Raw genomic sequence first — 25,536 nt, 5'->3', positions numbered from 1 at the left:
GCGCTGTAAATACTAAATGCGCTTACTTGCTAAATTTATTTAAATTTAAAGAATAAACTATTTGTTAACTCTTTTTTATGTATATTGGTTATATTAAACGAGATAAATTATGTTAAGTCACTAATTGTAAGATAAAGTTGTTAACTCTATCTTATTATTATTAATACAAATATTTTAGACAAATTTTATTTTTCTTCTTATTCCTAAATATTTATGTCGATAATTCAGTTCTCTGAATCTCATAATATATATATGTATAGTATGTATAGTTATATGCTATCTACCGCAGGCATAATATCCATTAATGATAATGGGAAGCTAGTAAATTTGCAGCATATAAATGAGATAAGTCAACGATCAAAGTAATTGCTACTGTAAATTGCCATAAGTATAAAAAGTATAATATTTGTAATAAATATAAAAAAAGAAAAGGTGTGTATGCTCATAAAATTATACGTAAATAGATTTACCTGTAAAAAGCGCGCACCTGTAAAAAGCGTTCACCTAAAAAATTATTAGTGCTAGAGGGACATAGACAGATAGATGTTTTCCTTCTGCAATTTTTGAATAGTATGCATAAATGGAGATTGTATAAATAATTTTTTAACGCATAATTAAATTTATTTTTTATAAGTATACTTTGATTTTATTGTCATACAAATTTTTTAATTCTCAAGAAAAATAGTATGATGGTAGAGGCCTTAAAAAATTCAGATTTAAAAAGTATTTTCAAAATCATAAAATTTTTGTTTAAAACATTTGTTCTTTTATCATTTTAATGTTTAGCAAAATAGAAATTGATTTTCTTCCAGAAAATATTTCATCCCTGAATAGGGATGATGAGAATACTTATGATAAAATACCTGCCTCTTTGATCCATTAATACTTATTCAATAAGGGAGTGGAAGTGAAAAAGGTTCCGTTGTACGTTTTCTTAAGCATTATGTTTTTTACAATTAATAAGATCTCAACGTAGTAAAGTTTGTAAAAATAAACGAAAAATTTAGATTTATGATATAAAATATATACAATAAAAATAGAATTAAAATATGTAGAATAAAAACAATAGATCGAGAAATATAACGTATGAAAATAGAAAATATATTGTACAAAACTTACACGTGCGTCCATTCTATTATCGGATTATCATAATTATCGTATTGTATTAGCAGTAACAGTATTAAATCGTGCTTTCTTTGCGATTAATAATATTGCAATACAATTTTTTTATATGTTGTAATATTTGCGAACTACCGCCTTTCTCTCATTTGTTTAGAATAGTAATAAAATAATTTTAGATATTTATACGATAATGCAATATAAAATTAAAAAAATATAACATTTTTCCACATAAAATATAATAAAAATATAACACTAATGTAAAATTATAAAATAGTTAAAAATCACTATTATAAATTAGAAAATACACAGCAATGTTGTGTGATAGATAAAGAGATTTTCAATAATAAATATATATATATAATATTAAAAAACTAAAATTTATGTCACAAATAAGTCTTCGTCGATATGAAGGAAATATTGTTAATTAGTTCTTTCCTAACCATACGTAATTTATTTTTCAATGATCAATCGCATAAATGCCATAAATCATTCTGAAACATTCAAATAACACAAGAGAGTGCAAGAAACATCTAAAATATATTCGAAAAACATTTGAAAGAATGGAAGTCGTTTAGACATTTTTTTGTAATGTACTTTTGACGCTTGTTTTGATGTTACTATTACTATTATAGGTCATTACATTAATTCTCTACTTTACTAGCGGTATTTTCGTCATACTGAATGGACGGTACCATAGGTGGCTTGAAGCCGTATTCCATTTTTGATTGTCTGAAACTTCCGTGATGCTGCGCTTCCGGCTGCCTGGATTTTCTCATATTAGCTAATGATTGAGCGGCATTCGTAGAGAACTGCGGTGTTTTTGTTTGAGAGAACACCTTGCTCTGTGAGGTTTTGCGCGGAGGCGTAGGACCTACGTATTCATCCTTGCCTGATTTATCCTTCTCCCCTAGATTGTACAGGATCTGCCGTCCAAAGGACGGTATCGTGTACGACGTTGTGGCCGTGTGCGGTCGCAGTATTACGTGACTGTTAAACTTCTTCGGTAGTATCACCAATTTAACGTTGGAAAAATGTGCCGTAGGGACGTAGTTCTTGCCGACGTCGATATTATAACTGTATGCCGAAGGTCTGCTGTAGGGAACGCTGTAAAACTGCGTTAAGTTCGTCTCGCTCTGTGACGGCGGTACGAACGTCAAGCTACTGGCAACACCATGGAAATTAGCGTTTCCTCCAGTAAAAATCGCCTCTTGCGGCTTCTGATAATATTTTGTAAATCTAGTCTCGGTCGAGCCGCTGCTTTCAATCGGCCTGTCCGTGCTCGCACGGTACGGCCGAGGAGGTAGCGAGGAAACCACCGGCTTCTCCGTGGTCTTCTCTATCGGCACCGTGGTATGCGTTGGCTGGTTCAGCTGGTTAAATGGTGCCACCGGGTATGCCGGGTAAGCCGCCGGCAGTCTCACGTGCAGCGGGTACGGAGGAGGCTGCACTACTAATCGCTGGACCGTATATGGCACCCTTTTCTCGACCACCCGGTCAATGTGGAGCGGATAGATGTGTGGCAGACGGATCTGCTTCTCCACCACACGCTCGATCGGCATTTGCACGTGCACGGGATGCAGCATCGGTACCGGCACCTGCACCTTCTCAGCCATCGGTATCTTCTTCTCGATTTCGATCGGATGTGAGTGCGGCATATGGACGGTTTTCTCGATCGGATGGGGCCGCGGGATCGGCACCAGGAAACCTCCGTTCGCAGACGATCCCTCGGGAATTATCCTAAGAAGAAGTTGCGTAGCTTCCGGTCGCCTTATCTCCGGCGATCGGAATGAGTGCTGATGATCATACGGTTGATTTGATTGCGGTTGCTGCACCGAATACTGATACGTATTTGGTACGTACGGTTTTACAGGCTCACTCGCTGTTTCTTGTTTCGTTGAACCTACAACAAGTTTTCCGCGTGGCGGTATGCCGTTATCATTGCCGTTAAAATTATGTCGAACATTGGATTGATCGTATAACGTGTCATCAAATTGATTCGGGGTCAACGGACCGGGCTGTATGCCGTTGTATTTGAACGACTGCAACTCAAAGGGCGTTTGCTCGTGAGTACCCGATGAATACTTATTGTTAGTGTTGACAATCGAAGCTATCGGTCTGCCAACGTCGTCCTCGAGAGCATTGTATTCGTGCTGATTAAGCTTTTGTGAGAGATGCGGGGATGTGTGGGTTTTAATATCGCTCTTTTCGTCCTGGTCATTACCTGGAACGGAAGTCAATATATATTAATGCATTATATACCGCATTCCATCACGTATGGGTGAAAACTGGCAATTTGTAGTGGCGCTGATGCGTGCTTTGATAGTGCGAGTAATATTACGCGCATATGAACATTAATTCGTCGTTGCACGTTAATATAAGTTTGCGTCATAGACTTCTTTCCGTATTAAAGAAATTTGGTGAAAGTTAATATTATCTTGAAATTATTATTAGGGCAGAGTTCTTTAACTTTACCGTTCACATATTTTGAGCGGAATAACGATGATTTGAACGATAAAAACAAAGAGATTACTATTAATAATTAAAAATAAATAAATGTAATACAAATGTATTATACATTAATTTCTATTATATTTCGTATAATCTTAAACAACTTTTTATAACCGGTATTTTTACTTCAAAACCGTCTTGTATTCAAGTAGCAAACTGACGTCATATGGACGTTATTATTAATAAAGATGTCAATTATGTATTACCTTGATAAATATCGTAAGTTGGTCGCAATTCTGATTGCTCGATCTGATCATATAGTTGGTTCGATTTCTGCCAATTCCCAATATTATTCGTTTCGATAACACCGAGGTTTGACGTCTGTTGAATATACTCCGGAGGATAATGAATCTCTTGCACTGGCGCGGTATGGAAGAGCTCGATGGACTTTTGAATCTCAACAGAGGTATCAGGAACTTTTTTTATATCAACCTCAACTTGCTTCTCAACTTCGTCACGTTCAAAATTCTCATCTTGATAATCGATACGTGATTGATTGTCATTGTTCTTGACAAATTCCTTATTCACAGTTGATAGACGTTGTAGATCGTCTTGAGGATAATCCTGGAGATAGTCCATCGCGACAGATTGCTCACTATTATCTATCCAACTAGCTTGATTGGCGTTCACCAGCGTGATTCCAACTTGCAGAGGGTTTAGCATAACCGAGGATGTTATAGTTGAAGCCGCCACTTTTGAGCCTCCGGCGTCAGTCTCCGAGGTAATCTCGGCGTTCTCGATTGGTTTGTACGCTTCGGATATATCATCCATATAATCAACCATCTCCTGAGTTTCTCTATCAGGCAAGTCGGCCACTACGATGGGGCCTGAAAATCTCGCTTGAAACGAAGGACTAATCTCTACAGTCGTCGATGTTCTCACGTTTTCCGATTTTGTAGTAGACTCCACAGATTTCTCCGTGATTTTTTCGTTGACTGTATCATTATGCACTCGGGATGATCTTGTTTGTGGTGTCGGAAGAATTTCGGGCACGACATCGTTCTCGAGAATGGAAGCAATGTTGCCTGACAAGTTTTCCGTTGTAATTTCACTGAAAATTTCATCGAAATTCTCCAATGTTTTAAACTTAACCATTTTGGAAGCATCAGAAGACGATTCATCTGCCAAACTACTTTCCTTTTTCAATGCGAGCACAAATGGTTCTTGAGTAGCTGATGTATAAAGCCCTTTATAGTTATCTTCATTTTGAAGAGGCAACACAGTACTGCTGAAAGACTTCGTGTGCTTGTTATCCTTTCGGTCCTCGCTGGTCGAAATGATAGTCCTGACAATTGTTCTGTCATGTGGATGATCCTGCCGGACTTTTTGTCCAAAATTGCCGGCATTTTCGACAAGAAACACATCCTCGGTATACCCTGGCTCGAGACTTGAATATTCTTTAAATGGATACTTGTTGGTTGTCTCTAAACGGACACTTGTCTTGGCGAACGACGTCGCATAAATCGATCCTGGCGGCGAGGAATCGGTCTTGGAAACACCATTCGATCCTCCCTCCTCGTCGGCGTGAACTGCTGATCTACTTAGTTCGACATTCGCGAAATCATTAGAATGATCTTCGGTGTCTGTTTGCCCAGAACTCTTCTCTTCTATCACATAAGGTTGCACTATCTGCTTCACCGGCAGATCATGAACCTTTGTGTAATCGATAGCCTGAAAAATAAATAAATTAAAACAATTGTTTACAGAAAATTCACGGTTATTAGGAAAAATTTTACGCAAAAAATTACATCAAAAAATTGCAAGAAACTGTATTTTTTACATAAAAGTAAATATTTTACTATCATATATGAATATATTATGTAATACACAATTTTTTAATTAATCTTTTAGATATAATATTATAATTATTGATTATAGCAAATTAGCACATTATTAATTATTAATATATAAATGTTGAATTGAATAAATTTGTAAATTTATACTAATACACATCCAAAAGTAAATTTTAGAAATGTACAGTTTCTATAGAAACATACTTTGCATATATTTGTAGAAATTATTAACACATAAAAAAAAGCTAAAATTAAGTAAAAAGGTTATTGAAAGAAGTAAAATATTGGTAATAAAATATTATTTATTTCATTTTGTAATATATACTTTATTTTTTCTTTTCAATCTTCAGTTCTTGTGTGATAAACATGTAGAATTTATAAAAAAATAAAATTAAACTCCAATATAAATGCAACTATAATTATCATTTTTCATTAATTAATTTATAATTCATTAGAATGTTTATTTGAATCACGCGTACAAAAGAATTTATTTTTCCGGCTATGTAATTTATTGTATGATATTAAGAGGCATTTCCCTTCATTTCCTTGAGCAGCCTTAATTTCTGTTTGATATCGCTTTTAAATTATTTTAAACGCTCATTAAATATATAACTTTCTTCATTTTATCACCTTAAAATCGCTCGTTTATTTCTTTTTTTAACTCTTTCTGCGGTATTTGACATCAATGTTGTTGACCGGAGGAGGAAATGAGATACTTGATCGTATCCAAGCGCCACGGATCTCCAAACGAAGCAAATCGCGGTGACCCAGAAGATTTTACAAAAAGAAGGCGAAGTATAACGAAGTCTAGCGCATCATGATAAAAAATCCATGTGCTTTGACTGTTCCAAAACAAATCGACACACTTTTTTGTGAAGCAAAAAAACTAACGTAGTGACTAATATATTACGCACACGCACACACACACAAACACATATATTTATTGAGAGAGAGAGAGAGAGAGAGTGCAAAAAAATGTAATCAAATGTTTGGCGGATCCAGAAATTTGGAAGTCATTGGCATGCCGCAAACGAAATTTTTGAAGAGGTCCAATATATATAAAAAGATAGAATAATATTTGAATTATTATTAGTATTATTTTGAAAAAGTATTATTTAAGTGTGTGTATGTGTGTGTGTGTAATTCGTATCATTTTATTTAAATTAACACCAAAAAAGAATAATATACAATGGAATCTACTTATTTTATAATAATTATTTAAATTTTTTAAATTAAAAAGTATTTTTAGAATTAAAATTTTGATTAAGCATTTTAAAAATATTAAAAATATAATATTTTAAATATATAACATTTTGCATAAATATTTTTAAAAAAAGAGATTCCAAGAGAGAGAGAGAGAGCTATTGCTTTTATGGTTTCTTCTCATGGTTTCGCCAGTGATCAGATGAAAGAGCAATATTTTTCAAAAAGTTTGTAGCACATCAAGTTTTTTGATCATTTAACATAATCCAAGCGATCAACTTTCTCGAAAACGCGAATTATTACCCCGTAAAGATATGGAGATGAAAATCGACAAAAATTTGTTGTTAAAGAAACGAACTGTCAGTAAGTTTCACTGAGCAGATACTTATCACTGCTACAGATAATGAACCAGATCTCGAAAAGAATCGAGTGAAGCTCTGGTTATATGGGACGGACACACCCATTAAAAAGAATCTACAGCACCCCGTAGTTTCCCGTCGTAATCCCGCACGACGATCTTTTCGCATCGCGCGGGAGATCGGCGTGGCGTCTGAAAATAACGCATCTGGCGGTCGCCCGGCGCGAGAGAAAGGTGCAGTTACGGTACCGACATCGATCTCCCTTTCTCCTGTGGCGTTCGAGCGAGAAGAAAGGAGAAACGAGAAAGATGCGTCGCATTCCTGCACCGCGTGCAAAAGAAAAACCAGTGAGAGTCGAGTAAATCCCGATGGTCCAGCGAGAATGAAGCGGAGCTGATACGTCCTCAATAATCCACGCCGATTGGACCCTTTACTTTCTCCTTATATGCCGAAACCACATATTTTGCTTTCTTTCACAATAGGTATTTCTGTATTTTTAATTGAACGGTTCGATATACAAAAATAAATTCAATTAGACTGAGTTGAAGCTATATTTCTTTATTCAATAGATCATATAAATTATGAATTTGCTTCACTCTTTAATATTGAAACTTTCATTTATAATGTTTACATTTCTCAACGTTTTAATTCTTGAGTAATTATACACTTTAAATAATGATCTTACAACTACCAATTAAATATAAATCAAGATCTGCTTGAACTTAATTAAAAAAATTTTGTTGTTTAATTGTTAAACACACAAAGCTTAATTGAATGGAATTCTTTAATTTTTAGTAAATTAATTAATTTTTACAAATGGTAATTCGTAACATACTCATTATTTCCATAAGAAATATTATATATTTATTATTATATATTTAGAGAAAATTAATATAATTTTTTTAGATTTTTGTCTACTTTTTACGGTATTCAAATTTTTTCCATATTTTATTTTGCCATTGACCCAGTTTGAACAGTGTTCTTAGCAAACTAGAAGCGTCATAACTTTTTGCGTGTGTTACGGATCTGTGATACTGCATGGATGCGTAAATATTACGAATAAATCAAGACTTAATTGACTATCGTTTGGCTTATCCGACACAGATATGGAGAGAAGTGGTGCATTAAGATAATAATAATGAACAGTATAGCTTTTTATGGGGCAAGTGTGCGTCAACAAGAAATAACCATAACTTTGTGTCGAAGCACTAATAGTCTGCTGCATAAAGAGCGGGCAGTCTTATCTTTCTAATTTAACATACCTATAATTTATATACATATGTATAAACACATTGAAAACAACTTTCTCCATACATTGTTCTCGCAAGGAAATATTTTCTGTATTTTTTATTATGAATTATTTCTGCATATTTTACTGATTAAATCAAAATAATGTTTAGAGAATGTCTTATCTTAAAGTTAAAGCAAATGTGTATATTTAGTCTAATTTTCTTTTTTATTGGCCTTTTGGTTGTCTAAAAACCGTAAAAACATCGGTAAACCGTATCTTTAAATAAATCGAAAGAGTAAAAGATTCGCGAGGTGTGACATTAATCTAAACGACCTTTTTAAAAGCTTGAAATAGTCGTTCAAGATATAATTTTCTCAGCTCTTCGACCGGAAAATTTCAATCTCGGCTATTAATCGTACACTTGACAAACATCGATCGATTCGTTTTCTCTGCGTTGCATGACATTGTGTAACACACGATGGTGCGCGATGGTGCATTTCATTGGAACAACGGCAATTACCGGCGGACGAATTTACGTCCGCGTGTGGCCACTTTCACTGGTGAGTTTCCTTTTAACGCGAAGAAAATACACGCTCGTCATGCCCGCCGGCGCATTCTTCGTCCGTTGTCGCGTTTTACCTTGTCCCTGACAACGTTCCGCGAGCGCACCTCTTAATTCAACCTCAGAATTTGTATAATAGCAATTGCATCAATTTCACCCGGAATGCACTCGAAACAACCGCGGTTAACCCACCCGCTGACGCGACTCGCGTCTGCACGACGCGGAATTTTCACCGTTTATCCTTAAACGGGTTAAAGTGTATTTTATTTCGCGTGAGAGAGTATAAAGAAATCTATAAGGACTTCTACCTTATTACAAGAAAACGTTTGCTTTTACTTGACAAACTAAAGCTATTTAATTAAAAAATTAATATTTAAAATTTATAAAAAATGTCTCAGAAAAACGTTCAGAGAAATTTTATATTAAAATTTGTCCACATAAAAATATTTTTATATTATTAAATTATACAAAAAATAAATAAATCTCAATTTTATTATAAAGCTTAAAATTCTTATTCTTCAAGTTGTCCTATTTTCGATACGATTTTTTATTAACTTTCACATTAATTTTAAAAATATAGGATTATCAATTAACTTATTTTATACTTGGTATTTTAGATAATATACATATAAATACAAAATTATCATTTTTATTTTTAGTTTCTTCTTTTAAATAATGATATTACATCAGTAAAGAACTTCTTGGATAAGTAATTTTGTACTACATTAGAAATTTCTTGGCAAATAAAGCGAAATTCCGACACAAAAACATGAAAATTTCCAGAGTATGCAAATATAAATGTACGCGAAAGTATTCGACTTTCTTGACGATTTTCTCTACAATGATTAAATTTCAAAATACTGTTATCGACGTAAACTCATTTCAATTTTATAAATTAATTAATCTTTTATATTTATATTTTTTATTATTCACATACAAAATATTTAATTTTAGATTTATTTCAATGTCTATGTATTATTCGCGAATTAATATTTCATTTTATCAATAAATTCTATCATTGTAGATCGTGATGAAAATGATGTGAAGCAAAATTAATTGTTCGCGTTTTTCAATGGAACAGTCGGCGCTTCGCGAAAGACATTTTAGAAAAGGTGGGAACCGCAGCCAATGAACTATTTCGTGTGGCACAAACGTGTTGCAAGTGAAAATATTCTCTTTCTCTCTCGGTTCCTCGAAACCGCGACATTCACTCGGTCTATGCTAGCTCCCAGCTGTAATTCATCTCGGCTCGTCGCGCCTATACGTAAAGTAGCACTTGAATGACGCGCCGCAAGTAGATCGAGGTTAAAGATTTCTATGCCTCAAGGTTAAGGATGTTTGTAAGCACTCTATTCGCCTAAACTCTAGGGCCTGTCGTAGCTAGGTATCCCCTGTGACTACTATCGGAATGAAAAGAAACTTTTTTAATGGCACGCGCCTCAATCATCTTTGAACTTTCTCTACCGCGTGTAGGAACCATCGATTTAAATTTAATTACAAATATTTTTAGCCATCGATATCATTTTTAATCATCGTCAATGTCACTTTCTATAAGTCGGTTTTAAAATCAGACTCTTAAAACCTCTTCCAAATTTTAATTGAAAATAAATTAGGACAGAATTCATATTTTTCTTTTATTTTTTCAAGGCTCGTGTAATTAATCGATTATTCATTTTTTGATGAAATTGCTTATAACTAAAAATAAAATTTTTAATTCATTTTTGTATCATATAACTTGATGTAAATAAATATCAAAAATACTATGTTTTAATATTTTTCTCAGAAAAATTCACTACTAATGATTCGTGTAATTTTCTACATTATAATTTAATACAATACGGTTTGCCGAATTTACCTTTTCATCATTCAAATTTGCGATGTTGAGTTCCGAAGATGCAGTTATGAATGCCGCCCATGTTATAAGAGCAACCTGTAAGAAAAGTTATCATGATACATCCTGTACGTAAAAAAAATGACACTGTTGTCTACATTTTGATGTAAAAATATGAATAGCTGTAGAGCTATAAAAATGCATTTAATCGTAAAAATAAAATGCAACACAATTTAATTTTTAAATATCAATTACCAAAAGTTTGGAAACACCTGCAATTTTTTCGCATTTCACGAAAAGTTTTTTTTTATCTTGGTGGAAAAAAGTTTTTGGCTATGCATTTTGAAACGTAAAGACAGAGCTTTAAATCGGCAATTGAATTTTTTTTACATTATGTTCCTAAATCACATAAAATTGAAAATTGATACCTTTTACAATATTTTTGTTTTACTTTAAAGCGTCGCAGTTTGAAAAAAAACATTTGTTGTATGTGGTTGATATGTACAACTTTTTCTCAAAATTTTTCAAAAATTTTTCCGACACTATCAATTTTAAAAAAGTCCTTAAAAAATTTTGTAAAAATTTATATGAATCAAACACATTATAACAAACATTTTTCTTTTTTGTCTTTTTTTCCTGTAAATTTTTTAGTTTTAAAGTTAAAAAGTTTTTTTGAAAAAGTAAATTTTTACATAATAAAAAAATTTGATCTCTGTAAAAAATCACTTTACTAATTTTTTTCAAGAAGCATTTAAAAGTTCAAAAAGCTTACTTTTATATTAAATACTTTTATATTAAATTTTGTTTCATCAATTAGCGGTTCAAAGCAAGATAAAAATGTTCTAAAAAATATCATTTTCAATTTTATGTGAACAAAATGTATAAAAAATTCAAATACGGAAGCTCTGTTTTTGAATTTGAAAATGCGTGGTACAAATTTTCTCTACGTTTTTTTTTCGCAGAGATATGTAATTTTTTGTGAAAAATGCATGAAAATCGCAAGTGTTTCCAAACTTTTGGCCGGTACTGTATATATAATAAAATAAATAGAATAAGATTTTGAAAGAAAGGAAAGGAGAATATAATTAAATTTATGTGTTTTATCATGAGTTTTATAAAACAAGTTTTTATAAATTTTTCACTTTTCCCTTTCAATAAAAAAATAAATTTAATACAAATTTTAAATAAGATTACTATTTTACATTATTTATTGACTTTAAAAACTATAATTAACATTAAATTTGTCTACGATAAACACACACACATTATATATATATTTTTTTTTTAAATTAATTTTTTAATAGATAAATAAATTTAATATATAAAAAGAACAATTCTATTTTACATTCAACCATTGTCTCTATTTACATTCATAAAATTCTTTATGATTGTTCTGAATTTCGAATTTATTTTAAATTTATAAGTATAACATAATGTTAAAATATTAATTGTAAAACATAAAGTTTCCTATCTTTTTGTCATATTTAAATTTAGTTAGTTACAACACTATAATAGTGCGGAAGGGAAAAACATAGGAACCAATTTAACTTACAGCGTAGAGTCTCATATCTTCTGCCTTAATGCATTAATAAGCAAGAGTTTCGGACAAATTGCACAAGTTCTCCGCGTTATGCTGTCCGGCCGATGATTTCCGGTCTTCTTTACACGCTTCTAGTCGCGCGATGTTTTTCGCGTACCCGGCGCATGCACTCCACAACGAGACAGTGTGTACTACTTCATCTTGACGCGATACAGTTGACTTCAGCCGAAGCTCTAGTTATCCCCACGCCGGCGAGAAGCTGCGGCAACCACCTACGAAATCCCTCCAGCATCCGCGAAGCACGCCTCACACTCCTCACTTGTGTCGCTTACTTGGCGATCGGAGGAAGCAAGAGAGCTCCTCGTGAGTTTAACGATAAAGAGAGAGGCAGAGACAGTCGTGGAGGGTGAACGGCTTGCAGAGATTAGCGATGGATATGCGATGTGATAGGTATAGGATGCATGTTTCCGTATCAGTCGATGGCGGAAATTAACTCTTGGCAAATCTCGAGTTCATTTTCAGACTGGAATTCAAACTAAACAGGACTTATATGGATTTCTCAGGAAATCATGTCATTCTGCAAAAATTTACTTTTCTGCAGAGACGAGTAATCTTAATCATCTTATTTCGTAAGATGATTTAATACGTAATGATTTTTCTGGTCTTAAAGTTATTACAATATGCAAAGTACATAATCGAAGATCTTTCGTTTGTTTGGATTTTTGTTGTCTTATATTCATCAGTAGCGGAACGCAAGGTGGTGAAAGTGACATTGGCGGCTTGAAGAGGGGATTTTAATGACTCTTCAATTTTCCTCTCTTTCATTCGCGAATGTTATGCACATCGTTATACTTGCGGCACTCGATTTCACCGAAGCAATTAGATTAATTTTTGGACAGATGTTGGGTAAAGCATATAGATCGCGAAGACTGTTTTTATTACTTATCCAAAAAAATTTACGTGAAGTAAAACACGTGAATAAAGTGTATTTTACAAAGAAAGAATTGCTTTAAGATAAAAAATTGTAGGTATTACCTTTAAATACTTTATATCTCGATACCTTTTATGTAAAAATACGAAGCTTAGTAATACAATACAAATTAGAGATATCATTCTTATGACTTGTTATTATGTTTATTTCAATTTATGTTTGTCTTAACTTATGTATATATAAGTAAACGAAGATTTAAAGAAAAGTATAATTTATTAAAATTTATTAAAATTTATTAAAATTATTTATATCTTTTTTTACAATTTTTATCCGTAAGCTTTCCAGGATACTCTTTGGATTCTACCAAAGTTCAAGTCGCAGAGAAGACGTTGGTGGCTCAGCCTATCTGCTCGACCGATCTGCACAGTGGAAGTTGAGATATGTTCGCGCGCGCGTATATATATATATATATATATATATGAGAAATATAATATAATATACGCAATCATAGCTTTCATTTCGGCAAAAGAAGAACTACTGATTCTACTCTCAGTCTTTTATTTTCCTCTCTAGTTTTCCCTCATTCCATAAGTAGCAAGTTGTATGGTATGCCACGAAATCGGAACATGCGAATACTAGTAAATGCGTTTAATATGTTGAATATATCCCAACTTCTTAATTGTGTCAGTACTATCATTTTTTAAATTTATTTTTATAAAATAGTTACACAACAGTTAATATTGTGAACAGGCAATCACATACAATGATAAAATATTGATAAAACATTAAGAACAAAATAATCCAGCCAATCTTAGTTTCTTTAATTTCATAAGCATCTTTTCTGGTTATTCAATTACATTAATTGAAATATACTATGCACGTGTAAAATATAGCCGGTTCACGTAAAGGAGACACGGCAGTGTCTCACGCCATGCTTAGCGCCGAGACGCTATCGTGTCTCCAGATGTATTCTATATTTCTTTTGCTTGAAATGTATGCCTATTGAAAAAATATTTGTGACCCAAAATGTAAGTATCTCTTTCAAATTATTTATAGAAAATAATAGGAAAAGGAAATTCTTGATGGAAAAGGTTAAAAATATGACAAAGAGCACAATTTGAGATGATACGATAGATGTACACCGTTTCTTTCAAACTTGTTTATATTAACAACTGAAATTTACAATGTATTAACAATGTATGTTAAGAATATTTTTTCTTTTAAACAATGCTGTAACTATATGATAATCGCAACAATCTAAATTACACACTAATATACTGTTGGCTCTTGATTTAGATTATAATTTGGTTTATACAATATTAGATAATCGTAATTCTTCTTTGTTGCTATTTTAATATAAAAACATAAACGTTAAGAGTATAAATTATGCATTTAAATAAAGAAATATAACTACTAATTAATATTTGGTTTTGAATTACAACAATCTGTTAATTAAGTGATAGTCTATTAATTAACAAATCAATAAAAATTATTTTACATCATTAAGAATTATTAATAATATAATATCTATAATAATTATATACATTATATATAAGACTGAATTTGAGTTTATCACTTCAATTTTAACACGATGGAACTTATATTGGTCATTATATTGAAAAAGCCTTTATTATTCCATGTTACGTGATATAATATCTCTAAATAAGCTACCACATGTGTGGTTTTTTCGATCTATTTAACAAAATTATTAGTACTTTTCATAAAAATCACTCCTTTTTATTTTAAAGGGAATAGCACGGATTATCTGAGACACACTGTATATTTATAGCTGATTGATGAAAATAAAATTATTCATGCATTTTTATAATTTATATTTATAAAACGTTTATAAATATACATATGAATATAAATATATTTATAATGTATTTTATAAATATAAACATATTTATAATATATTCAGTATATATAAAATATATACATATATAATATAGGGTAACGTAGTCCAACAGTGAATCAATAGTACACTATGAACCATGGCGATATTTCGTAAATGCAACGTTATCAGATTGTGTTGCTATTATGCAGCGACTCGCATTTGAAATTTGAACCAGAACCTCTCCCCGACTCCCCAGCCCAGTCGACTGGCAGATCGCGCCAAGGACGGCCATGTCACATTTTAAGAATTTTAGGTTGCAAAATAAGTTTTTTTCGTAAGTTTTACGCATTTTTTATGTTTTTGTTGTTATACCTATCATTTTTTTTCATTGTGCAATAGTTTGGTGTGTACATTTGGCTTTATTATTCTGTAAGCAACTTTTTCTGTTACATTATTTAGGAAATTATCGTTGAAAAGGTTAGGTGATCTACAATGAATCATTTTGACGTAGTAAACAATGAACCGTATATTGTAGACCACATAACCTTTTTTATGATAATCTTCAAATTAATAATTTATTGTAATAATTATTTAGAATACGGCCCCTCCCCCCACCTAAAATCTCAATAAAAATATACTTATTTGACGAGTTTCCACTCAAAATGAAAGTAAAATGCGGTGGTCGGCCTTGTGAATCCTCACCACCTCATAATTATCTATTTTATAAATAAATTTTTTAAAATATAGCAAAACTAAAATAATCCCAACAATTCGCTGTATAAAACATGTAGTTTATTATTAAAAATAACATTCATTGTGTAATACTCCTTGTACACAATGAACCATTTTCCCGTTTTTTAATATAAAGGAAATTGTGACTAAACTTCAGGGATAATTTAAAAGTTATTATTTACAGTATGTAATCAATTAAATTCATAAACTGTGTACAAAAATTCAGATCTTCAATTCAATAATTAAGAGAAATACGAGCCTCTGAAATTTACATGATTCATTGTTGAACCACTTACCCTATACATATATAAATATAAATGTATTAAAATAAATAACTATAAGGTTCTGTATGTATAAAACAATATGACAATTAAAAAGGCATAGAACCATACTTAAACAAACAAATTTAATTAAATTAGAATCATAAAGTTAACAAACGTTTCGATTCCGATCGGGTCATTTTCAATGTTACAAAGGTAAATCATAAATAAAAGTACAACTATAAAATGTTAAATAAATGAAAAAACCATAACTATAACAATTCGTTAAATTGCCAGCAAATTCTTGTCTTTACTATATAAAAAATATCCTTAATCTTTAATTACAGTTACATCTTAAATAATAATGAATATGATTAAATAATATTTCATAAAATCGCAAGCGTAATCTTGTCGTTGAAATAAAAAGCGTAAGTTGTCCATTTGATATTTTAATCTAAGTTGCGAATGAAATCGTATCTTGTCGGTGAAATATAATTACACAATAATATGTGTCAGTGAAATATAAAAAAAATCCAATAATATATCAGTGAGATGTAAAAAATCCAGAAATGTGTGTTATAATTTTGCGTTGTAACTACACGTTGTAACTTTAAAATATTTTGCACTGATGTACGCGACACATTCTTGATCAAGTCAAATAATGTAACAATAAATGTATTAATAATATAAAATAAACAATATATAAATGATATAAAATAAACAATATATAAATAATATAAAATGAACAATATATAAATGAATATATAACTGAGTAATACAAATTACAAAAACTTTAAAATATTACAATAAAAAAATTATATAATTAGAGCACATTTGCTAAGTTATAAGGTAATATTACACAGTGTAGTGTGTAAAGCCCTACAACTAGCACCAGGTATGTTGAGGCCCATAATGCATCCGGTTATGAAATCATAAAATGTTAGTAAATCAGATGCAAACTGAACATCAAAACAATAATGCAGTTTAACAAGAATATCGAAGGCAATTATTGGATCGTCGCCAACTGAAATTAAATTTTCATCAGTCTTTATATAAAATTGTCCTTTCTTTGTTTGTCCAATCACAAAGCACACCAAAAACGGTTGGATATCTTTTGGTTTTTGAGACAAAGTTTCATCTTCTTCATTATTTACAAGTAAATCTTCCATTGTCTATATTAAAAAGTAAAAACAATATGCATGGCTTATAATATAAGGTATCTATAATGCGCATTGGCTGTATTGAAGTTTATAATGTACGATATCTTTTTAATTACAATACTCACATGAATAAATTGTAATAAATTTCGGTTTGGAATTTGTTTAGGGGAAAAATTCGATGCTTTAATTTTTGCACCTTTTGAATTATCTTCCCTCTAAAATTATAATTAATATTGATAGATTCATGTACGCACGCTCTTTTCATGAAAATTATTTTGAAATCGGAAATTATTTTTGAATGGCTTACAGATGTTTTCGTTTTTGCGTAGTTCGGAGAGGGCAACAACTCCGGCAACAAAATCAGAGCTTTGAAATTATCTGTAAAGCATAAAAAAGTATCAATTACACACAAAAGAAATGTTCAAGTTATAGAAAAAAATCAAGTTCTTGTTATAACTAAACTACGCATTATCATACCATCATCAAAATCGTCCACTTTTTGGAGCAAGTACTCCTTTTTCATGTGACAGAATTTCAAAATTCTTGGCACATAGTAAGATGAAAAATTTCTTAAAAATGTATCATTATTTGGAAACATCGATATAAATTCCCTATGAATCTGAAAGAATGAATGAAATTCTGAATAATGTAAATCATTTGAATGAGGAAAGAGTTACATATTTGCAAATTATTTTTCATACTTCAATTAACATACCATTTCTCCATTGTAATCTTTTAATTTTGGATATAATCTAAATATATCATCTATTATCATCTGTTCGGAATTTTTTATGCTCCTTTGCCTGTTAGGTCTTGTTTCATCTAATAATTGTATAATACTCGGCTTATTGCTATCACTAGATATTTTGAATATAAGCTCACAACACTGAAAGTAATAAATTGTCAACAATGATTAAATATTTTTATAAGAAAAAAAATCTATAAGTATGTATATATTATACTTGAATTAGAATTCTAAAATGCTGATTTTCTTTACAAATGTCATAAGTACCTTTTCTTGAAATACTTCTTCATCGAGATATTCTTGTTTCACAAATTGTGTCCTCTGTCTTTTAACATTAATTTTTTTAATTGTTGGCTTAGCCGATGCCCTTTTTTTCTTTGTGGGACTTAGTTTTACTCGCATATTTTGGAAGCGATATTGTATAAAGCCGCTGTTTGTCGTCTTATCATAAAAATGCTCCTAAATATGTATATAAATTTTGTTAAACAATAGTATCAATATATGAATTACAAAAATACTTACATAACCTTCAGGCGAGTGTGAAGATCGTAATTTCGGAAAAGCATTGACGATTTCCTTAGCCAATTCTGTTTTTAATTGGCTAGATGGATACCTTTCAAACAAGATTCGAAATAAAAACGTTATATAGTAATATAAACAATTAAGTTTTGAATAACGTATTTTATAAATTTGAAAAAATAATGATAACGTACATATCATTGCTGAGTTTGACTATTTCAGCACATACTATTCTAATGAATTCTTGACGATCGGTGTTTCCAACAATACCAGAATCAAGAACGCTTAATAATGGTACCTTTCTTGTATGTTTAGCATCATATGCTTCAATCCAAGCTCGAACATTTAATTCATTTTCTGCGTTGTTAGGCTAAATTTATTCAAAATATATACTCTGATCACTTTTATATTATTTATTTATTTTCGTAAAACGAATTACGTATTTTTTAAATATACATAATAGAATATCTTTTTAGAGTTTATATAATAGCATAATTAATACCTGCTGAATATTTATATTTTGTGGATGCAGTAAAATAGGGACATTTTGTACATTATTTACGTCATCTACTACAGAATTTTTTGGTTGCTCAACTTTAATGATTTCATTACCAGTAGTTGACGCAATTGTAGATATATTATTTTGAACTCCATATATAGGTCCATTAACAATAAAACAATTCTGTATACAGTTACAATAAGAATGTTAGAATTTCTTCATGTAATTGATTATACATACATATTTATTTCTAATGATTAATTTAAAAATACCGTTGCTTTTGCTGCATTAATCAAATTCAATAGTCTTTTCCTGGGCCCCGTTTTTATTTTGAGTTCTTTTAAATCAGTTTCCGTCAGCGAAAGAAATGCTTCGCCATCAACAAATTCATCTGCAATATACACAATATTTAAAAAGATATGAATTATATGATTTTTTGAATCGCTGACTCTTAAGTGAACCTAATCCGAAGAGTGGAGGATATTCAGCTTTTATTCAATTATTTTCTTATATGTTAAAAGTTAATTCATTTACTAAAACTGTATTATTAACAAATCAGTAACGCAATTCAAGTCAAATTACATAGATGTATGTATTCATCGTACAAAAGATTTCATTGAGTCATGCCAAAGCGGATACAAATTTACTAAATCGATCTAATATTCTTCGTAGTGAATATTTAGAACTGAATTGTATATTACACAGTAATGTATTACTTTTATAAGAGGAGCATGTACATATAGTTAAACTTGAATTAAATTTAAACATTTTAAAATCAACTTTGTCTACGGGCTTCTTTCACCAACTTATTAAATTAATCGTCTCGTAGAAGTGCCAATAACAGTTTAATATATCAGAACGTCTCCTCTCTCTTCCTCTTTTGAGACAAACTGTGTTTACACAGCGTTTAGTTCTCACATTGACAATCGTACCGATGTGAATCTGGCGCTCAACTTTATCAAAAATAAAAATTAATACCGTAGGGCGTTTGTACTTCATTTGTACTCGTTTGTATCCCCCTTATTTTCGTTTGTACTCCAAACAGTTAAACAAAAAATGAAATATAAAAATTGGCCAGCGTTCAACTTTAACATTTTTTAATTTCATTTATGCCATTCGAAAGAGAATCGTTTGTACCCGTTTGTACCTCTTTTACTTTCGTTTGTACCTCAAAGGGTTCGGAGATACAGCGATTTCAAAATTTCGGAAATACGCCAAGAGGAGAAGTCGGCCATTTTTAAAGATATCGAAATGGGACCAACGGCATTCGAAAGAGAATCGTTTGTACCCGTTTGTACCTCCCTTACTTTCATTTGTACCTCAAAGGGTCGACTTCCCCTCTTGGCGTATTTCCGAAATTTTGAAATCGCTGTATCTCTCCGAACCCTTTGAGGTACAAACGAAAATAAGGGAGGTACAAACGGGTACAAATGATTCTCTTTCAAATGCCATTGGTCCCATTTCGATATCTTTAAAATTGGCGAATTTCGCTATATAGGGGTTGCGCAAAAATTGAAAAGCGCCGTATCTCCGAACCCTTTGAGATACAAACGAAAGTAAAGGAGGTACAAACGGGTACAAACGATTCTCTTTCGAATGACATAAATAAAATTAATAAATATTAAAATTGGGTGCTGGCCATTTTTTATATTTCATTTTTTGTTTAACTGTTTGGGGTACAAACGAAAATAAGGGAGGTACAAACGGGTACAAACGAAGTATAAACGCCCTACGGTATTAATTTTTATTTTTGATAAAGTTGGGCGCCAGGTTCACATCGGTGACAATCGTGATGATTGAATCAACCATCGATTAACGTTAATCGAAGTTTATGGAAAAAGTCCGGGTGCAGATACAATAATAAGAAATAAAGAATTATAAGAAATAAACAAGGAATAACAAATTTCAATCTATTAGAAATTGGATATCCAGTTTCTGATTGTTAAAATTATTGTTGCTATTTCTTACTCCTTCTATTGCATCTGTCCTTTACGTGACATATTTTTGTAATTCACCTTGCAGTATTTTCAGAACCTCATGTGGCACCCCTTTAGTGAGTAAATATTCATTTAATGCAGTCGGACTGTTTAATGTGTTCTGCGAAAATAAATATTAATTTGTACATAAAACTCATCCTGCAATTGCGTAAACGTAGTTGTAAGTGGTTGTAGTTGTAAGAATTGATCAGTCACAATCGAATATTCTCCTCATATTCGACTGTGATTGAAGAATTCTACGCTTAAGGTGAGATTTCACAGGAATATGCACATCCACAATATTGCCTCTATTATGATCCTTTATAATAGATCGGAAAACCATACAGGGATCTAAGAGGATATTATCCCACTCTCACCAGTATAAACTAAAAATAGAGCAAGTGAAAATTCAGATTCCAATATCTCGTCATAAACATCTCTTATTACGTTTTCTCGAAGAGTGAAACATCGAAATATCGGAAAATGATGTGTTGATAATCAACCTACGCTGGATTTGTAGATCTCGAGTACAAAATTTGTATATGTATATTATGATCGAGAGATACTTATTCTTTTAAGAGACTGAAAAATTAGAAAAATAATTTACAACTTAGTACTTAAAATAGTGGGGCGATTTACATTCGAGTGACGAGTATTTTGCGCAAACGCTAGTCGCTTGCGTACTTAATGTACATATCTCGATGTATAGAGGAAAGTCGCCGATACTGACAGGTCTGCTAAAGTGACACCCTCTTATTTTTCGGAAACTAACTATTGCACTTTATTAATACTAATAAAATCATGATCTGTTTAGCTAATTAAAGAAGTACAAACTCATAATTCGTAGGTTTGTGGCTTGTTTCTATAACAAATGCGAAAATAAAATTCTTACGATTTTCTTTTGCAAATTGTGAGGTTTAAATAATAGTGACTATATTATTGATAATATTACGTCATTTTAAACACTTGTAGTTTCCGAAATAAGTTTTATTTATATTATTTTTTCTCTTAGTCTTTTCATAATACGATTTTTAATTTAAAATTGGGGTGCAGCGTAAACCGACACATCTGTCCGTAAAACAGACCATGAGCTAACTTAATCTTTATAATGTTGCTTTATAGTGTCAAATAAGTCTATTAGAGCTGAAGACAATCGTGCATATATGGAACAACTCTAGAAAAACTATCGCGTTACATATTCGCATCTTGCAGAACAGCATAAAGTAAATATGCATATAATTCAATAAAAATGTTTTATAACGAAGTAAAATTGTTCTGAAAAATCTTATATACATTCACTTTATACAGATAATTCCTATAAAAGAAAAAGAATAGGAATACGTAGCATTACTGCCTACTGTGTCAGTTTTGGAGCCCATTTTGTCAGACGCTCATTTTTGCATAACTTACGAAAAACTTAATTATTGCAAAATTGCTAACAATATTATAAAAATTGCTTATACTCTCTGATAGAAGATACTTTTTACTTTATGTTTTTGAAGTCGTATTTTTACCTTTTGTTTAAGAAATTGTCTAAAAACAAAGTGGTATGTTGGTATCGGTGACCTTCCTCTAGTTCGATCGCATCAAATTATCGGAGATCATATAGGCTGCGTTCGAAAATATCGCTCAAGTGCCTCCACGTTTTGTCTTTGTTGTTCACTTAATGTTACTGAACAATGGACAAGATGATACATCCTAAAAATCCCCTCTATCGAAATCTGGCTACGATTTTGTCAAAATTCTACGAAAGACCCAAATAGCACATTATATTTCTGAGAATATAATAAAAAGATCACGTCTGATATTCATATGATATTCCTATGTCCGCAGCATATCCTCAGAATATCGAGATGAATTTCGAAAATTTTCCTTAAGAATGTGTGTAAGAAATATTTATTAAAAATAATATTCTGTTAGCGAAGAATATTATTTTTAATAGACATTTCTTACACACACACTCTTAAGGAAAATTTTCGAAATTCATCTCGATATTCTGAGGATATATTGCGAACAATATTGCTATGCGGACATAGGAATATCACACGAATATCAGACGTGATCTTTATATTATATTCTCAGAATATTCTTAGAATATAATGTGCTATCTGGGGATATGCATAATTTCAGCTTATATATGTACTGTCTCACTCTATAATCTTAATTAAAATATAGAGTGAAACATATAGTGAAACAGTATAAGTTAGAGTGAAATAGTACATATACAGGGAGAAATTATATATATTCTCCCCTCTACTAGGATTTTGAGAAAATCGTTGATCGCTCGTAGCCAGACTCCGATAGGGTCTCGATGCATCCGAAGTATCGGAGGCAATCGGAGGCATCCGAGTGATGTTTCCGAACGCAGCCATATCCGGATGTGGAGAAAGCGCTCCGTTTTCAGCTATGCTGATGAGAGTGGGGGCAATTAACTGAATATGGATATCTTCATGAAATCGCACCTTTACGCAGTTGTAGAAATAAGGGCTCGATACAGATGTAAAATGGGTGTATATTTACGTATTGTTATATAGCAGTCATATCTGTTTGTTGGGAATTTATATGGAAATTCTCGTATCTTTCTCGAATTAAATAAATGATACTTACCTGTGGCAAAATGTTCGAATTCATCGCGTACAATGCATGCATAATCAATCACAATCACACGAAACAAACGATTCACACTTAATTATCTTACAAAATGCGTAGTCTATTGTCTCTCGGAAACGAAAATGGCACATTGCCGAGTTTAATCGCTAAAACGTGTTACGAACAACCAAGATGGCACCATCTCGTTCATAACAGCAAAACGACTGTAGCGCTCCTAGCGATTGAGAATTCACTCTATTGAAGTGACGTTCAATGCATCTTGCATTGAATTATCAACAGATGCTTAAATCACTTTGATTGATCGAGTGAAATAGCTACTTACTCATACACAAGAGTAGACCGATTAATTCCAAAGGAGTGAAAGTTTACTCTTAAAGATTCATTCTTGAAGTAGTTGTCACTCGCTCTGGTTAAGAGTGAAATTTTCAGTAGGTATTAAAAGTATAGAGTGAAGGATAAGCTCTCAGATTGGGATATTTACCTACATCGATTTTTGAAGCTTTTGCTCAAATATTCTTTCATTATTACTATTATAACAAAATAATAGATATAGAAAGTACAAAATACTAACAGTGTCTTCTTAAATTAATTAACCCCCCCCCCCATATTAGTACAATTTCGGATAGAATACAATATCTGTATGAGTTAGTACAAATCCCTTCTTCTCTTATCTAAAACACCGACGAAACATTATTAAAGATGTTCCTGGGCAAATTTTTGTGATCACCAAAAAGGCTCTGAGGGGTCGGAGGTAATTGAAGAACGATGATATTATCGACAATTGATATAAATTTGCGAATATTATAAACATATAAATATTTGGATAATATATTGCTAAATTTTTGATTTTTTATTATATAAAAGCAGCATAAAATAAGTATACATACTTGCAATGTTATAATATTTTATATACTGCCGCAAAATTACAACTTTTTTCTCTACAGTTATCATCTCTATTGATAATCAAACTCGGACGATAACATTAAAATCATGGTTCTAAATAAAAGTCGTATATTATAAATTGAGTTTTAAATATACATATATATGTGTCTCTATAAAATTGATATAAATCATAAAATTAGTATTACGTTATCAGTTTCTTATTCTTAATTATTTAAATTTTACCACACCAACTTCCGTAAGGCTGGCTACCTTTGCATGTAAGACGTACGATTATTTGTAATCTACGATTTCTCGTAAATTTTACGGCTAACAAGAAGTTGTCTGTATATATAAAGATATTATATAAAGAAAAGGTAATGAATGTTACGTTAGCGTTTTAAGTTTTATTAAACTTCTTTTAGAAGAAAACCATAAAATTGAACAAATTATTATTATTCTATCAAAAAAAGTTTCATCAGAATCTTAATTTGTTTACGATTCTAAAATTAACGCATTTATTTCTGTAAAAACTGTATTGTATAATAAAAATAAAATTTTATATAAATTCCATAAAGAAATAATAATTGATGTTTTTTGTTTGATTATTTTTTTCTCTCTTTTTTTAAATAAATGAACCGTGATATAATCGTATTCGCAGAGAAGAGAAAATAAGGGAGAAAGAGAAACATAACTCACTTACATAATAAAATTAAAACTTATACTGTGTTAGTAAAAGTACGTGATGTAGAATATATTAAATCGTATTTTAATGATATGGTGCAATACTGATGACTGGACGTGACTGAACGTTTACTTCTTATAACATTTTACATGTCATGGTAAGATGTAGTTTAAATGCGGTGAAAGGAATATTAGTTATACGCTTGAACATTATGCACAGATAGACATGTGTGTACATACATAATATAGTCTGTACTTGCTTATTACAAAAATTCGCAATGAAATAATTACAGTTGCTGAGAAATTGTTTAAATCCTAATTATTTTATCAAATCGTCAGAAAGGGATGTTATTCCTCTTGCAGAACGTGCGAGATTGGTAATCGAAATGAAACATTGCTGGTACGTATTTTCCTTCTAAACATTATAGAAAGCGACAATATTTCATATACAAGACGGTCATGAATTAATGAGAACAGGTTGAAATTGTGTCGTCAAATTATAAATATATATTTTTTTAAATTCAAAAGTGACGAATACACATAATTCTTTTTTAA

At 31.3% G+C, this 25,536-nt stretch overlaps 2 protein-coding genes across 2 annotated transcripts; both read right to left on the bottom strand.

Moving 5' to 3' along the window:
- Positions 1–1,729: 1,729 nt before the first annotated feature.
- LOC108760975 (uncharacterized) lies at positions 1,730–12,328 on the bottom strand. The gene is made up of 4 exons (XM_018507302.1): positions 12,162–12,328; positions 10,634–10,708; positions 3,837–5,301; positions 1,730–3,343 (listed from the first exon to the last, which is right to left on the bottom strand). Exons 1-4 carry the CDS (start codon positions 12,174–12,176, stop codon positions 1,764–1,766), a joined length of 3,135 nt encoding a protein of 1,044 aa, XP_018362804.1. The 5' UTR covers positions 12,177–12,328; the 3' UTR covers positions 1,730–1,763.
- A 4,423-nt stretch (positions 12,329–16,751) lies between these two features.
- Positions 16,752–23,585, bottom strand: LOC108760928 (uncharacterized). Its single transcript, XM_018507215.1, has 12 exons — positions 23,416–23,585; positions 20,848–20,929; positions 19,105–19,223; positions 18,836–19,015; positions 18,528–18,703; positions 18,337–18,427; positions 18,082–18,273; positions 17,785–17,955; positions 17,547–17,688; positions 17,377–17,447; positions 17,195–17,284; positions 16,752–17,081 (listed from the first exon to the last, which is right to left on the bottom strand). The coding sequence occupies exons 1-12, from the start codon at positions 23,455–23,457 to the stop codon at positions 16,752–16,754; spliced, it is 1,686 nt and encodes a 561-aa protein (XP_018362717.1). The 5' UTR covers positions 23,458–23,585.
- Positions 23,586–25,536: the final 1,951 nt, after the last annotated feature.

Source organism: Trachymyrmex cornetzi, unplaced genomic scaffold (assembly GCF_001594075.2).
Source record: "Trachymyrmex cornetzi isolate Tcor2-1 unplaced genomic scaffold, Tcor1.1 scaffold230, whole genome shotgun sequence".
NCBI lineage: Eukaryota > Metazoa > Arthropoda > Insecta > Hymenoptera > Formicidae > Trachymyrmex > Trachymyrmex cornetzi.
The sequence above is the reverse complement of the archived record's forward strand: the minus strand, read 5'-3'. Positions and strand labels throughout refer to the sequence as shown.